At 39.3% G+C, this 15,387-nt stretch overlaps 2 protein-coding genes across 2 annotated transcripts; both read right to left on the bottom strand.

Annotated features, from left to right (window-relative positions):
• Nucleotides 1-987: 987 nt before the first annotated feature.
• On the bottom strand, nucleotides 988-3,644 carry LOC133691297 (V-type proton ATPase subunit c2). The gene is made up of 4 exons (XM_062111742.1): nucleotides 3,327-3,644; nucleotides 2,889-3,174; nucleotides 1,480-1,658; nucleotides 988-1,372 (listed from the first exon to the last, which is right to left on the bottom strand). The coding sequence occupies exons 1-3, from the start codon at nucleotides 3,403-3,405 to the stop codon at nucleotides 1,526-1,528; spliced, it is 498 nt and encodes a 165-aa protein (XP_061967726.1). The 5' UTR covers nucleotides 3,406-3,644; the 3' UTR covers nucleotides 988-1,372; nucleotides 1,480-1,525.
• A 1,968-nt stretch (nucleotides 3,645-5,612) lies between these two features.
• Nucleotides 5,613-14,554, bottom strand: LOC133691296 (lysine-specific histone demethylase 1 homolog 3-like). Its single transcript, XM_062111741.1, has 9 exons — nucleotides 14,386-14,554; nucleotides 12,126-14,172; nucleotides 11,204-11,345; nucleotides 8,745-11,063; nucleotides 8,494-8,587; nucleotides 7,873-8,318; nucleotides 6,738-7,454; nucleotides 6,514-6,588; nucleotides 5,613-6,311 (listed from the first exon to the last, which is right to left on the bottom strand). The coding sequence occupies exons 2-9, from the start codon at nucleotides 14,063-14,065 to the stop codon at nucleotides 6,246-6,248; spliced, it is 5,799 nt and encodes a 1,932-aa protein (XP_061967725.1). The 5' UTR covers nucleotides 14,066-14,172; nucleotides 14,386-14,554; the 3' UTR covers nucleotides 5,613-6,245.
• Nucleotides 14,555-15,387: the final 833 nt, after the last annotated feature.

Below are 15,387 nucleotides of genomic sequence, written 5' to 3'. Positions count from 1 at the left end.
AAAATTAGATAAAATATTATTAAGAATAAAATTAAGATTACAGTACAAGTAAATTTAATTCACCTTAAACTAATTTTAAAAAAAAATAAAAAACAATTTTTATTCACATTCACAATGCGAGTAAAATCAATTAACTGCACTGGTACTGTTCTGAATACAACTCGGGCTCCTCCTCTAGCTCTATTTCTGGGTCCACTTCAAGCTTCTTGGTGGTGTCTGGGAGAATTATCAAACATGTCTGGGCATCGTTCCTTTCTTTCTTACTTGAGTTAAAGGAGCTTGTGCTTGTATGCTCCATTCTCGGGCTGGTCCAGATTGAAGTTTCCACTGCTGACATTGCTGGTTTTTTTCTCACCTTGCTCAGTTGAGCTTGGCATGACAAAGGGAAGCAGAGTGGAGAAAACAGGGGAAGATTGCAGAGAGGAAAATACAGCAGAAAGAAGATGGTTCTGTGTGAGGTTTAGAGGTTTAGAGAGGGAAATTGCGTTGAGACAAGGAAAGCACAGTGGAGGAGGACAGATTGGACTAATTATTTTTTGGATAATGAACATTAATTGTAAGCAACATTGCTGGTTTTTTTCACTGCTGACATTGCTGGTTTTTTTCTCACCTTGCTTAGTTGAGCTTGGCATGACAAAGGGAAGCAGAGTGGAGAAGGCAGGGGAAGATTGCAAAGGGAAGCTGCGTTGAGACGAGGGAAGCACAGTGAAGGTCGAAGCTGTGAAAGAGGACAGACGATGGAAGCACAGTGGAGGAGGCGAAGCAGTGGAGGACAGATTGGGCTAATTATTTTTTGAATAATGAACATTAATTGTAGGCGGCGAAAAGCAAGTCAGACTTGCTTTTGCTACACCAGCGTGCGTTTTGAACGCATATTTATATGGGACCCATGTATAAAAAATTATAGTCTCTGTTAACCAAACACATTACAACTTATTGACGCAGCTAAACGTGGACGCAACCACCTAACCAAACAGAGTCTCGGACTTGTTGCCATGCAGGGGCTAAAATCTAATTTCAACTTTAAGGAGGGACCAATTCACATAACTTGTTTAAGAAATTACAAAATGAGTGGCTTTACGAACGAGCATGGACCCCGCCGCCGCCCACTCCCCCGATGTCATCGTTGACATACAGCTCCCTTCTTATAGCCACATCAACCGGAGACCACAGACTACTAATCCCAATTTTAGCAGAAACCATGTTTCAAGTGCATCGTTCATCATTCCATTCAGTGTACACATCAGCCATTGAGACACCCATTGATGGATGGCAAGGTCAATCTGGTTCTTTCACCACAGAGCGGGAAAGTGCAGAATCAAGGAACCTTGGCAAAAATAATCTGGCTATCCTTGCTAGCTCATAACTAATTCTGCATTTTATCATATAAGCAATGGCACTTAATGAGATCATTTGGTAAAAAAACACAACTCTTACAAGAATTTTTCAGCATAAAACAATTCAGCTCCAGTAACATACATAGATAAATCACAACGGCCATCCAAACACCAAGTAGAGGGACTCTTTACTCAGCTCTCGATTGACCAGCTCGGGAGGAAAGAATGATACCAACAATGAGACCGTAGAGGGCAAGTGCTTCAGCAAAGATGAGAATGAGGATCATCCCAACAAAAAGCTTTGGCTGCTGGGCATTAGCTCTGCAAAATACAAGCCAACATTAAAGTGGAACTTTCAACAAAAAACTGAAAACCAATAACTCATTGGGCAAAAACATCAAAGAAAACACAACCGACCATCTGTATGGCATGTATCAACCTTGAAAATGGAAGGCTAATCAACGTGCCCCACATCAATTAAAAGGTATAAAGTATACTGCAAACTTCATTATTTTACCCAACTAAGCTGCGCAGACATTCCGAGTTATCTACACCAAAAGGGTGAAGATAAAATTATTATAATCAAATACCTGCTTCTCACCAGGCTCTAAACATCAGGACCCAACAGCAAACTCAATACATCTAAAGCTTATATTTTCAAATATCTTCACAAATGCAGACCATCAATAAACCACTTGTAGAACACAACCTTAAATATTTTTGCTAACAAGAATTCTATGCACTGTCTAGAAAACTTTAGCTTGCGTTTATTTTAGTGACTGCATCTTGTATCTAATTTTTGTTTGGATGGCTTTTCATATATGACGATATTTGGGGTTCCTCCAATCATTAATTTTCACGGTCTCTACTTGTTATGTTTACACTTCTGTTTACAGAAACTTAAAGCTGATTAAAATTTGCTTTGAATTCCCTTTGAGAACATTTGATTAATTTGATTGAAACTAAATTCAAAGTCAGGGTTGAGTCCAAGTTACACCCCCCCCCCCCCCCCCCCGCTCAATCAACTCCTATGAGCATGGTTACTGCTGAGCGAATCTCAAACACTCAATGGAGAAGCTTGTAAACTAAAATCAAACAAGCTTTCAGAGCTCAATTCACAACTGAATCAAGCTTGAGAAACTATTCCAATCCATTCAATCAAGCTAAATCAAGCTTGCAGCCATATCACATACACGAGCAAAACAAATATTGAATACAAAAACATAAAGCAGCTACACCCAGTATTTCAAATCATATCGCAGCTTCAAATACTGCTCCTAAGGTGGAACACAAACAATTGAAGACAGCAAGTTAACTTGCACGTAATTAAGTGCCTAGTCTCCTCAAATACCAATGCGGCCAAAACATTCTTTTAGGCTTACATAGACAAGAAAACTCGTACATTGACGGTAAAAAACCAGTAACATCTACATTTTTCTAAGCAGCACGCTCTCGTTCAATTCCTACTATTCAATTAAATGAAGTCAATTACCAAGCAGGCAAAAAAAATTAGCTATTGTAATCAGATATCAAGGCAGTCAAGAGATTTACCTAACACCAGCATCACCAACGATGCCAATAGCCATACCAGCAGAGAGACCAGCGAGGCCACAAGCAAGGCCAGAAGAGAGATGAGCATATCCATCAAAAAGATAATAGGATTTTGCTTTAGGGTTAATACCGGTACTGATAATCACAGCAATGATCAGACCGTATATACCCAAAACTCCAGCCATAACAACCGGAACTATGGATTTCATCACGAGTTCTGGTCGCATCACACCCATCGATGCAACGCCAACTCCACTCTTCGCGGTACCGTACGCAGCTCCCATGCCTGTACAACCACCCAATCAAGACACCAGACCCACGCCCTCGTCAATAAAAAAAAACAATTAGAGTCTTAATACTCGTAGATCTAGATCAAAACGGAAATTGGGAATTAGAATTTGCTTTCGAAATAAAATGAGATTAAAATTATTGGATTACAGGAGAAAACAAGGGCGGCAGCGGCGCCGAGGAATCCGAAGAACGGAGCGGTTTCATCGCCACTGAATGTCGAAGCCATTTTGTTATTGGATTTTGACGAGATCGGAGAAGATGATTGAATCTGAGAGCTCTTTTGTGTTTTTTTTTTTAAAAAAAAAATTCTGGAGAGAGAGCTTCTTGGCGATGCTTCGCGATTAACAGATTTTTAGAGCCAAGGAAGTCACTGGGTTCTTAAGCCACCCTGGGTACAGAAATAGAAAAGAGAGACTGGGCTGCCGGGCCGAAATTAGGTTAGTATACATTAAAAATTAAAATCAATGAAGGGAAATTTTAACTTGGATCAAAGCAAAATATTCATTTTTAATTTAAATTAAAATTTATTTCTAATAAAAAATATTTTAATTTTTTTTCCATAAACAACATTATTATATAAAAAGTCTTGCGTAAATTGATATGTTAAATTATAAAAATATTCTATTATTATAAAAAGTCATGTTATTCCAACTTGAGTCATAGTACGATTTATTTCATAAACAATTTGAGAAAAAAATTAATTTATATTTGGAAATTTTTTTTGACTTAAAACTAGTTTTTGAAAAAAAAACCTTCAAAACTTTTATCAAATTTAGATTTAAATTCCATCAACTAGATCAACTCACAATCGGGTAAATCAGATCAACACCAAGATGAAAGTTGGTTTTAACTTTTTAAAAATAATTCCAAAACAATATCATTTCAACTATTTCAACTTTTTTTAAAAAAAATATTGAACCAACATGGCTTTACATGGGCGTTATACAACCAAGATACCCACCCAATTCATGATCCAAGCCTCGGCCGGGTCATGTATCATGCCAAATTTAAAACTATGCTTACTAGTAGCCGGACCCATAATCCAACTGTCATAAAGTGATAAATTTACACAAGTGAATTGCAAATATGATGCATAGCACGGTCGGTTATGCTTCCTGACCGTAGCTTACTAGTAGTAAACCCGCATATCCAACTATCCCAGGACATCATATAAACAAGCAAAGTTTTGAAACTCCTATGGTGAATGTCATTCTCATACTATGGTTTTCCCGACAAACAAATACTAAGCATATCGAGGGCAGGATACCAAAGACATACCAAAGTGACATTTGACGAAGACGAGCATGTCTGAGTTTCTGAGCATATCAAAAAGACTTACCAATGTATATTATTCTTTCATGATACAGTACATCCAGAATGAAAACGTTCGCCAATGGAAACAAATCTAGGATGAATCGCAATTGAGTCAGCAATTCATGAAGGGGCAAAAAATGATAGCACAAGCATTGGCCAGCCACCACTACGTACTTCATTTAAGCTGAAACTTGCCAGGTCGTTTCAGGTCCACAAAGGAACCGCAAGTCGGTCACCCGTCAAAATGTCGTGAAACATTACTACAGAGGAACCTGGAAAATTGTAAATCAAAAAACCCTCTTCTTTCCATAAAGAGATAAGAATGAAAGAAAACAAATGTGTCACTGAATGACACTCAATGTCATCAAGGAACTTCTGTTCCCTCCCTAATTCTGAAATCGATCAGTGATTATAAGAGGACAAAGTGCAAATTAAATGCCAGACAACTATCAGTGACATATGTTGAAGTGACAAACTGAACAGCATATCATGATAGAGACGATCAAAGCTTAAAGCATTATCATATTCTATCGGCTAACCAGGGGCAGGATTTTCTCATTACTGCTTACATAAACTCAAAGCAACTCGCTTTCTGGACAAGAACCACAGCTTCAGTAGTTCCATGCCACTGATATTTAGCACACCAGACTGCCATGTTGCAGTGCATCGAGTCACTAAAGTTTATTAAGAGAAATTGAATGACTTGTACAAGAAAAGGGCATACCTGGCATCAGCAAGACTTTCACTGTATATTTCCCAACCTGGCAACAGCAGAAAATTTAAGCGGTAAGATAATAGCCAAAAAGACAAGCAAGGATTAATTAGACTCGTCACTTTGAGGTACAGCCTACATACACTGCAATCATTGCAATTAAACAAATTTGAAAACTCCACATGTGCTGAGTCAGCCAATCACTTAAAAAAAGACCTCGCTGTTTTGATTTTCAAATGCCATGTATTCAAATATCGCCTTGCACTGTTTCATGTATCAAGCTGGGATTTAAGGTAATGGAAGTTAAACTCCACGCACATTGATACTATGTTGATGTACATCAACAAATGCAAAAGCATACCCACAGGGCAAATAGACAAAGCAGAGCCCAGAAAGGCTGCCGTAAATGCAGAACCGTTCCTTGAATAAAATTTTGGAGAACACAAAAATTAGTAACAGTTTGACTTGAAAAATCAGTGAAGCACTTGAGCACTTCTTGGAGTAAGAGAGAAATATTCTGTATGTTTGTCAATTGTCATGACTGAAACAATCCTAGACTGTACACAGAAAACAAGAAAATGTCAGGAATAAGTAGTGTCTCCTCTATGCCAATCCCTAAATTTAAAAAGCTGGGCATCAACTCCATGTCTCAGAATACATTATTGACGTGATAATCCAATTTCAAGAAGCAATCTGATTCAAAATATGTTGATGCTCACGATCCAGATAATAAGAGCTACAGCAATTGTCAAGCTCCTTTGGTCCTCTGAGCGGCACTTCAGTGCAATCTGAAGACATTTGCAACAATACTAGATGTCGAACAATCTTCACTGGGGCCTTGTGGTTTCAACAGGCAAACTGTCCCCTCCCTTCCATGGCACTTTCAAGATCTTCGACAGCATATTGGCACTTCCAATCAAGCATTTACAAAGGTGCCAAGCCATGAACTCCATGGACTGCAAAGGAACAGAAATGAATGGACTTTCTGTAAATGTCACACGGAAGCACGCCCAAAAACTGGTGAGTCAATGCTGGGACCATCAAGGTTCAACAGCTGGTTTCATTGCCATGTGGTTCTCGATCAATTTGTCCACAAAGGCACGGATCTGCATATTAAAAGCATCCAAAGATTATTGAGTTTCACAGAGATGACAAAAATTGAAAATAACACCAAGATCATCAGAGGAAAAACACACTCATGGCAAGATGATACTAACACAGACAAGGTTTCTTAGAGGTAATACAATGTAAGAACAATCAAAATAAGTGCTGCACTTCATGCTAATATTATGCTAGTGGAGTACGCACCTTATTCTTGCGCTTGAAATCAAGAAACTCAGAGACAGCCATGGCTTTTTCTGCATCTGTAGCCTTCTCCATGACCTGATGATAATTAACATACACGTAAGACAGTGACAGAAAGACAAGTCACAAGATCCTGGATAACCAAATTGTACACATTTATAGCCCAGGAATGATTAATTTGGAACAAAATATAAAATAGAGGAGAAGCTCAAGGAAAATGTACAAACCTTGGTAGCACTTTTCTTCATTATTGATTTGTATCCCTCCTTGTCAATTTTCCTTGCCTTATAGACAGGCATGAGCAATGATGAAACAAAGTCAACAACAGCCTGTTTAATACGATCAGGACCTCGAGAACGATGTTTTGATGGTTCCTTGTTTATAGTATCCTGTGAGATGGAGCTCTCATTTGCTCTTCCATCATGCTTCCTGGTGGGTGGTCTGGAACTCGTGTTTGAATCCTCTTCATCTTTTATGCGCATAGCACGATGGAAAAAATCTGAATCAGCTGCTGCTGCTTGGCATTGCCATCTCTCAATAGCATGATAGTCCTTTATCCCCGCGCTACCAGTAGTATCCACCCATGCTTTTGTAAAAAGGCTACTGTCAACTGCTGAACTTTCTCCAGACTGCTCTCTAAAATTCATATGGCAAGCAATCTCATTTGAATGGCTCCGCTGAGATAAGTTGTCACCTGACATTCTTGAACTGTCAAAGTTGGCACAGGCAGCAGAGAAATCAACAGACCAGTCCCTAACCCGGCAGTTTCTAGAGTCAATTTCTGATATACAGTCTTGTTTTCCAAGAATGCCACCAGACCACTTTCTTCTAAGATCATATTCATCCATTTGTGCGTATTGTTCCCGTCTAGCAAATTTGTGAAATGAAGGTATCTTAGGCAGCTGCACCAATGTGCTGCACTTGGCTTCTGATGATGCATATGCCTGTGCAATGTGCTACCACCACTTAATTTCTTCATAATGGTAATCACAACAGGATAAGAAAAGAAGTGGCCACAGAGTAAAGGAACGAGCTAGTCTATGTAAAATCAAGGTGCAAAGCATTATCCTTGAACATATATGTCATTTTTTACTATGGATTACACAAATAAAACAAACCAATCCACTATCCATATATCAGAGTAAGGGAAAAAAGAAAAGAAAAAAAATGCAGTTTTTATTCCGCAAAGTATTTTCTAAACTTTAGGCTAAAATTCACAAAAGTTAAGGTTGTTTTGTTAAAATCATAACCAGGGAGTGGATGTATGTAAAATTTTCCAGGTCGAAAACAAAACTGATTTGCAAAATTTCATGGGAATGAGGAAAATTTAGAGAGAATCGCAACGGTACAAAAGAAACAAACCTGGGCAGCTGCACGAGCAGCAGCACGAGCTGCCTCCGCTGCAGCTAAGGCAGCCTGTTCTTCTTCAGAGATGGCAGTGTTACCCTCTCTTAACTCAGTATCCTGTCTGCTTGAGTCTTTCAGAGTTTCCAGCTTGCTGCTTGCTTTCTTCATGTTTGGGTTTGATGGCAAGGGGCCTCTGGTTGGTGCAGAAACCTGTGAATTGCCTCTGGCCTCCAAAGCACCGTGATGGGTGCGCAATGGTGGTTTTCCTGTGGTTGAATTGCTGAAAGATTTTCTCTTTGAAGAATCCAATAAAGTAGCATGCCTTGAAAACTTAACCCCGCCATTTGAAGCTTTTTCCCTGCGGAAGACTTCAAGCCACACACTAACCAGCTGGCTAGCTATGGCGCGTATATCACGGCTTGTGTGAACACAAACTTTTTCTTTCACTGTTTTCCCTATGCCTGTTCGAACAAATTAAAATTTCAACAATTAAACAATGATTACATACTTTCTATTCAAGACTTCTGACATCTGATCTTTTCTATAAGCCCATCCAACATCTGCTATAAGAAAAGGACTTCATATTCAATGAGCAGATATGCTCAAGTTGCATTGCATGTAAATCAGAAACAATACCTGACAAACGCACGGCAAGTAAATCAGTTGAAACAAGCACAAGAAGACGAACACAATGACGCAAGAGTTGAGTCCCATCCTTCCCCATCGAATCCTGCCATGAAGTGAATGAATCCATATGATTAGAGCTTTTTTAAACTGCATATGACCATTATTACATGACACTAGCAGCTTGAGAATTTTGAAATGATTTGTAAAACCCTAACACTCTGGACTCCTAATAGGGTAGCATGCTGTGAAATGAAATCTACCAGAATCCACGAGTTGAGCATAGCAAGCCCTTTCCTGGTCCCAGCAAAGGACTTCAAAGTTCCGACAGGAAGATTCAGCAGCATTTTGGCCAGATGCAAACGCCCTGCAGTGGTTTTTGCACTAAAGAACATGTCTCGTAGTAAAGCTTCCCTGGTTAAAAGACGGGCCCGATCCAGAGAATTCTTATACAGTACATTGGACAGCTCAACTGCCTCAAGTCTCTTTGTTATGTCTCTGACTTCATCCCGTTCAACCTCTGAGTGTCTCTGTGCCCCCTCCATTGCCTCTACTTCTGCTGTATAATCAGTTCCCATACTCAATATGTCAATTATACGCACTGCCTCCCGGAGCCCACTCATCATAGCACCACCAACCGTGTCTGGATGCTCCTTGCAGGTGGCTTCACCCGCAAAAAAAACACTGTTCTCAACAGGCCTGCCTAATATATCATAGTCTTCTCCAGATGATCCAATGGCAACATAGGAATAAGCACCGTAGCTGAAAGGATCCCTGCCCCAATCAGTCACCACTGATGCAACTGGATCAGGTACCAAAGACTCCCCAAAAAGTTTACGAAGAACCATTAGTGCATGACTTACATGATCAGATGAGCTCATTCTTTGGCCATCGATCGCTGCCTTGCCAACTACTAGGGCTATAAGAACAGGAGCCCCAGCAGTTTTCTTGACATTCCAAAACATAAAACAGTGACCCCTCTGGTCAGTTTCCTCAGCAGTCGCACCGAAGTAATCCACAGAATCATCCCAGAAAACAACTGGAAATTCAAGGACCACTTTATTAAGAACTCCAAAACCAAGTCGCTGAATGGAAGAACGTTTCCATTGGGGTAATGGAGGGGAAAACTTGATGGTTTCTGCTTTCAGGCACCCAAGAGGGACAGTAATCAGCACAGCATCTCCCAAAAACTCACTGCCATTCAAGGTGCAGACTTTGACTTTACTCCGATGACTTTCGTTTGCTCCTGCATCTTTAATGCCATATGAGATATCTGTGACAACATGGTTCAAGTGAATGTGAAGTCCTTCCCCAAGAGCCTCGACAACATTACTGTAACCTCCTTTTATCATACAATGAGCTCCTCCAAATCCTCCATAAACATCATCTTGATTCCAGTAGGGAAGAGAAACTTCCTTGAGAGAAGCAGCACAGCCATACTCTAAATGAGCAAAATGCCAATCCATAACCCTCCTCTCAAGGGGACTCAGAATCTCCTCTTTGGAACTCCTCTCATGAGCTCCACCATCAACACTACAAGTTTTCGAATCATATAATGTATCCACTGCAATTCCTGATTCAGTTTCATCAATAGTGGGTCCAGGATGAGCCATGCGACGAGTCTTCAGTGCATAGTTTAAACCATCCTCCAGAGACATTTTCATAGCATGCTGCCCTTTCTGAGCAATAACCAATACCATGTCATCAAGAAGACTGTTGTATTCAGATTCCAATTCTTCATCCAGATCTGTAGGAACTTTTTCTCTAGTCACAACATCATAAAGAGGACAATCACTATTTAGCAGAGTCAGCTCAAGGCCCAACTGAGCACAAATCAATGAGGAAGGGTCTGGTCTTCTTTCAGTAGTCACATCAGCCTCAACTCCAGTTATAATACTAGCCCCAAGATCTACAGGGACCGAAAGAGAAGAACGATCTGTATAAACACGACCACCTATTCTACTTCGAGCCTCAAGTATAATGGCAGAAAAACCCTGACGTTGCAAGTGACGTGCAGCAGATAAGCCAGCAGGACCAGCTCCAATGACAATTATTTTCTTTCTGTCTTCAGAATCACACAGCAATTTATGACTTTCTCCTATATTGGCACAAGAGTTAGATTTAACACTCTGCAAGTCATCCCTTAACTCTGGGGTTATGGAAGTGACCACCGTTCTGCCATCCAGCATTGTGCAAGATGGATCAGTACTCAAAGGATCCAAGCTGGCCAGTCCATTAGGTAACTTTGAATTGCTAGCACTATTTTGCTGAATACCAGCAGCTGGTAATTCTTCATATTCCATGACATTGGGTAAATCTGGTGTCATTGGAGTAACAAGCTCCCCACTTTTCAAAGCTTTTGATGCCAGGTCTTGATTATCCACTGAAACTCCATTTTTTGGCTCCAAGGAATTTTCAGAACTTTTAACCTGGCCAAGGATAAAGGAGACCCCATCCTCTAAATCAGCTACTGAAGCTCCAGAATTTCCCTCAAAAGTTTTTTTTTCAACAAGTTTATAATTGTGATTGGTACTAGGTTCTGCTCTCTCTTTCTCAGAAGCAATTCCAGCATTTATATAGCCCTGTCAACACAACATGAGCATTTATATGCCAGACATGATGTAACTGAAACCAAAAGACCAGACATTTATTTATTTATTTATGGGGAGGCATCAGCTGTGAACGTGCATGGAAGAACAAAATCAAAAGTAGCATAACTTACACTATGATCAAGAAATCCATAAATTTGCCTTATTAGAGAAGCTCGAGGTGATTCATCCTGGGAAGGTATCTCAGTGACTCCACAGTCTGCAAGAGGCAATATACGGCTAATGTCTTTGCTCCAAAGACACAATATTCGATTCCTGGAACACACCAAGGCAGACGAGTAAGCAATGGGAAGAGGGGCACAGTCCATAGTCCACTATGGGTAACCATAAGCCATCCCAAGAACATGTTGGGGAGAACAAGAAACTAGGAGGGTGACTAATTCTAGTTTTTGAAACAGGAAGACTGTAAAGAGCCAAAATATTAAATATAATAACCACAACATCGATGCTCTTAGAAGCTATGCTATAAAAACTGCAAAGCAAACTGAGATTATCATGATATTTTATTTCAAAGAAATAGGAGTCTAGCAATTGGCCAGTCTATGATTGCAATATGCTTTCTTAACAGAAGGCACCTTCCACTGGATATAATAACTGTCCATAAAATAGCATGTCCAGTTCAAACATACTATTGTATAGAGCAAGAAATAGCAACAAGTGAAAGATGGACACGTTGTTGACTACGTGTATATCCCAGCATATTCCAGCACATAAACAGGAATAACACACCAAGATTTCATGATCTTTTGCTCTTGTTGGAATGATACTTAACAGTTGATTCATAAGAGGTGGAGGGTGGCTATTAGTTGTGTATGCAAAAACAACGATGTAAAGCATACACGGAAATAATCAATGCCACTGAAACATAAAAGGAACCATCGGTGTTCTGTCAACTTGCTAACACCGAAAATAACAAAAGCAGCTCTTCCAAACTGTAACTGGAAACAAGAAAAGGAAAGAAAACACAAAAAGAAATCTGTACCGGAAATGTAATGTATGCAATGCAAAGCTTGATGTCAAAAATAAATAACTAACCTGCACTCCAGATATTCTTGAAGCCCACCTTTGCGCTTTAAGACCTCCTTAAATTTTATCTTTTCAACTGGACCTGCTGCACGGGCTTTCAATCCAGCTGAAACTGCTGCAATCCCGCCATTTTCAGCCTCCACACTATTTGAAGAGGAATCAGACTTCTCTCTGGTTCTAAGAGATCGGTCACTTTCAAGAGCATGGTCATTTTCCAGAAATTGTTGCTCATTTATCAGAATCTCCCAATCAGCATCCCCTTCATAAGCCATGTCTCCAAGTCTACGTTTTTTGGCCTTCCGCACGGCACGCTGGACAGCTGCTAAGTGACCATCTTTAATATCAGAATCTGGCACCAACACTGCATCTTCCAGATAACTTTCATTTTCTTCAGGAGTTACAGATGGAGGAGACAGCCCATTGGCCTCTTCATTGATGGACAGATAATCTAAGGAGTTCCCATTGTGGTTTGTGTGCAAAGATTTATGGACCTCCCCGGATATTACAGTGACAGGAGATAACCTACCATCAGATATTTCAACATTTTCCTTTTTAGGAACTGAATCAAGATCCTGCAGTTCATTTTGACTATTAGGGCTAGAGGAAGCTGAAATTTCTCTTCCGTCTGAAGATAACGAAATTTGAGGTTCTGCATTCGATATGCATGCAGCTGAAACATCCTTAGATTGTTGTTCTACTGCATTCAAGGAGCTTGCTTTACTCACAGAACAAAGCCTTAACCCATTCTTTAGAGTGTGTGTTTCCAAGCCGTCATTATGTCCTGAAGCAGAATGACTTTCATTCCAAATCCTATCTGAACTACAAGGTTCCACCATAGGTTCCTCTTGAGTATTTGAGATGCAAGGGTCCTGCATTTGTTCATCTTCCATCACCTCATCCTGAGATGAAAATGCTGGTGATACAGGTGCAGAAACCTCTGCGGTAACTTCTGAAGATTTACCGTGTCTCTTGTCATCGGATTTCATAGTTTCATCCTTCGTTGCAGGGATCCATTTAATTCTATCAGAGTTCTCATTTGTGAAATAGGAAGTTTCACAAAACCCATTATCAAGCCTCTGGTTTTTCTCATGCAAAATTTGTCTAGAGCTAGAATCTAACAAACTCAAATCAGCAACTGTGTGAAAACTGTTTTCAGCTTCCAGATCTTTGCAGACCACACTTGAGACAGAACCTGATCCAATTGTCCTCGCTGCCACATCCTTTGAACCCCCAGAACCAACTCCAGATCCAGGGCTCAACCTGTCATCCAAACACTGAACCCTGTTAATTTGTTTAAAACTTGAATTTGCACGAGACTTCCTTGCCAAACCCGATTGCTTCTTCTGAAAAAAGGCTGATATCGAATCTTCCAACTTTCCATCCAAAGGCTGATTTGAACTCTCACCAGGCAACCAACTTTCCTCTCCTTGATTCTCTAATAAAGCACCCTGGGATTGCAAACCCTCCAAAACATCATCACCCACAACATCACCCCCAGTTCTCACTCTCTTCCCATCAATCCACACTTTCCTCGCCCTCTCCTTGCATTTTTGTTCTTTCTTCTCCACATTCACATCCAATAACCCATCATCATGACTAGCACTTACAGATCCCAAATCCTTCTTAGGACCTTTCAACTTCTTCTTAAAACTCGCAAGTGTATCATCCATCCCCCCCAGATCCTCATCCTTAGCTTCCCTAACTTCAACCTTCTCCAAACCTACCTTAGCTTTTTTAGGGTTTCTAGGTCTCTTCAACCTGAACAAAGACCCAATAGGCTCATTATCATCAGAATCAATACCAGCCTCAATTTTCTTCCCCAAGAATTTCTTCTCCTCTTTTTCCATCTCTCTACTAACCCTAGGTTTCAACAAATTCTGTGACAAACCCTTCTGTAACCCTAACTTAACTTCCAAATCATTACAATTTGACAAATCATCACTTTCCATTTCTCTATTATCAAAAAATTAAAGCTCATATTTTCCTCAATTAACAAACTAATGCCATCATTAACTTGCCAAGACAAAGCAACAATCCAACCACGACATATCAAAACCTAAACATCCAAAAAAAGCAACAAAATTAGAAACATAATCTCTCGAATGCAAGTAATTATCAACAGCCTTCCCTTAGTCTAAGCAGAAAAATTAACGAGATTAACAGAAAAGGATGAAGGATTTTGAAGCGAGTGATAAACAGTGCTGCGTGTGGAGAGTGGAAAAAAATAAAGAGAAGCGGGGAGAGAGGGTGAGGGGGAGGGAAATCAGACCTGAGCGAGTAATGGACCTTTGACAGGGAGGAGGGAAGTAGCGGTAATGGATTTGGCGAGGGAGAGTGAGATGCGTACGTTAGCGTTTAGTTTTTCTTTTTCTTTTTTCTTATGTTACTGGAATCGGGGCTTCATATACTGTGCCGCGATATTAAAGTTCGCGAAGGAAAATAACAACAATGAATGCCGAGACGGTGAGTTTTTGTTTTCGTTCTTTCTTTCTTTTGTGTTTTTTGGGGACATTACGATTGGTGTGTTGAGGGACTTGAACTTGGAAATTAGTATGGGCATTTGGATTGTTCTTTTTTGCTTTCCATGATTCCTAATGTTATTCCTTCTATTTTTTCCAACTTTTTTTATATTTTCTTTTTTATTTTAATATTTTACTAATAATTATAATGCCTAATTTAGAGTTTTATCCAATTCAAGACTCAAATTATAAATTTATCAAGTCAAGTCAACTCATGGTTTGTTGAGTTAATTTATATTTTTTATTAAAATAATATTATTTTAAAGTTTTTTTTTAATAAAACCTCAAAAACAAAATAAAATAGTTTGGGTCAATAAAAATTAATTCAAAATCAAACAAGATCTAATCTAGACTTCGAGTCAAGCCTAAAGCAACCGTGGACATATTGACCGTTCAACCAAGTTTCGTGACTATACTTGTGTTGGGTTTTTCAGTTTTTTTTTATATGTTTTGCATTTATTTTTAAATAATTACTGTGCCGCTTGTCTTGAGGTTTTGAAGAAGAAATTGTTAGCAGCGTGGAAGAAATTTTTAGCAGCGTGGATGAATTTGGGCGGTGGTTGCCAGGGAAGTGATGGATGATTTTTTTTATAAGTGTTTTTTATTTAAAAATATTTTTTATAATTTTTTAAATTAACATATTAAAATTATCAAAAAAAACTCTAAAAATATATCAGTTTAATAATATTAAATATACCTTTAAAACACCATCTCATTGTACAATTTCAAATAGCAATTTTTTTTAAGATCAG

This window comes from Populus nigra, chromosome 4 (genome assembly GCF_951802175.1).
Source record: "Populus nigra chromosome 4, ddPopNigr1.1, whole genome shotgun sequence".
NCBI classification, from domain to species: Eukaryota; Viridiplantae; Streptophyta; class Magnoliopsida; order Malpighiales; family Salicaceae; genus Populus; species Populus nigra.
Note: the sequence above shows the minus strand (reverse complement) of the source record. Positions and strands in the feature narration are given on the sequence as shown.

What these genes read in the sequence shown, in the direction of transcription:
- LOC133691297 (XM_062111742.1), bottom strand. Translation starts at nt 3,405, where the DNA reads ATGGCTTCGACATTCAGTGGCGATGAAACCGCTCCGTTCTTCGGATTC. An exon ending in TGCCGCCCTTGTTTTCTCCT is followed by an intron (nt 3,175 to 3,326) that starts GTAATCCAATAA and finishes GTGGTTGTACAG; the next exon opens with GCATGGGAGCTGCGTACGGT. An exon ending in GTTGGTGATGCTGGTGTTAG is followed by an intron (nt 1,659 to 2,888) that starts GTAAATCTCTTG and finishes TGTATTTTGCAG; the next exon opens with AGCTAATGCCCAGCAGCCAA.
- LOC133691296 (XM_062111741.1), bottom strand. Translation starts at nt 14,065, where the DNA reads ATGGAAAGTGATGATTTGTCAAATTGTAATGATTTGGAAGTTAAGTTA. An exon ending in CTGCTCGTGCAGCTGCCCAG is followed by an intron (nt 7,455 to 7,872) that starts GTTTGTTTCTTT and finishes CACATTGCACAG; the next exon opens with GCATATGCATCATCAGAAGC. An exon ending in ATTTCAAGCGCAAGAATAAG is followed by an intron (nt 6,312 to 6,513) that starts GTGCGTACTCCA and finishes TTTAATATGCAG; the next exon opens with ATCCGTGCCTTTGTGGACAA.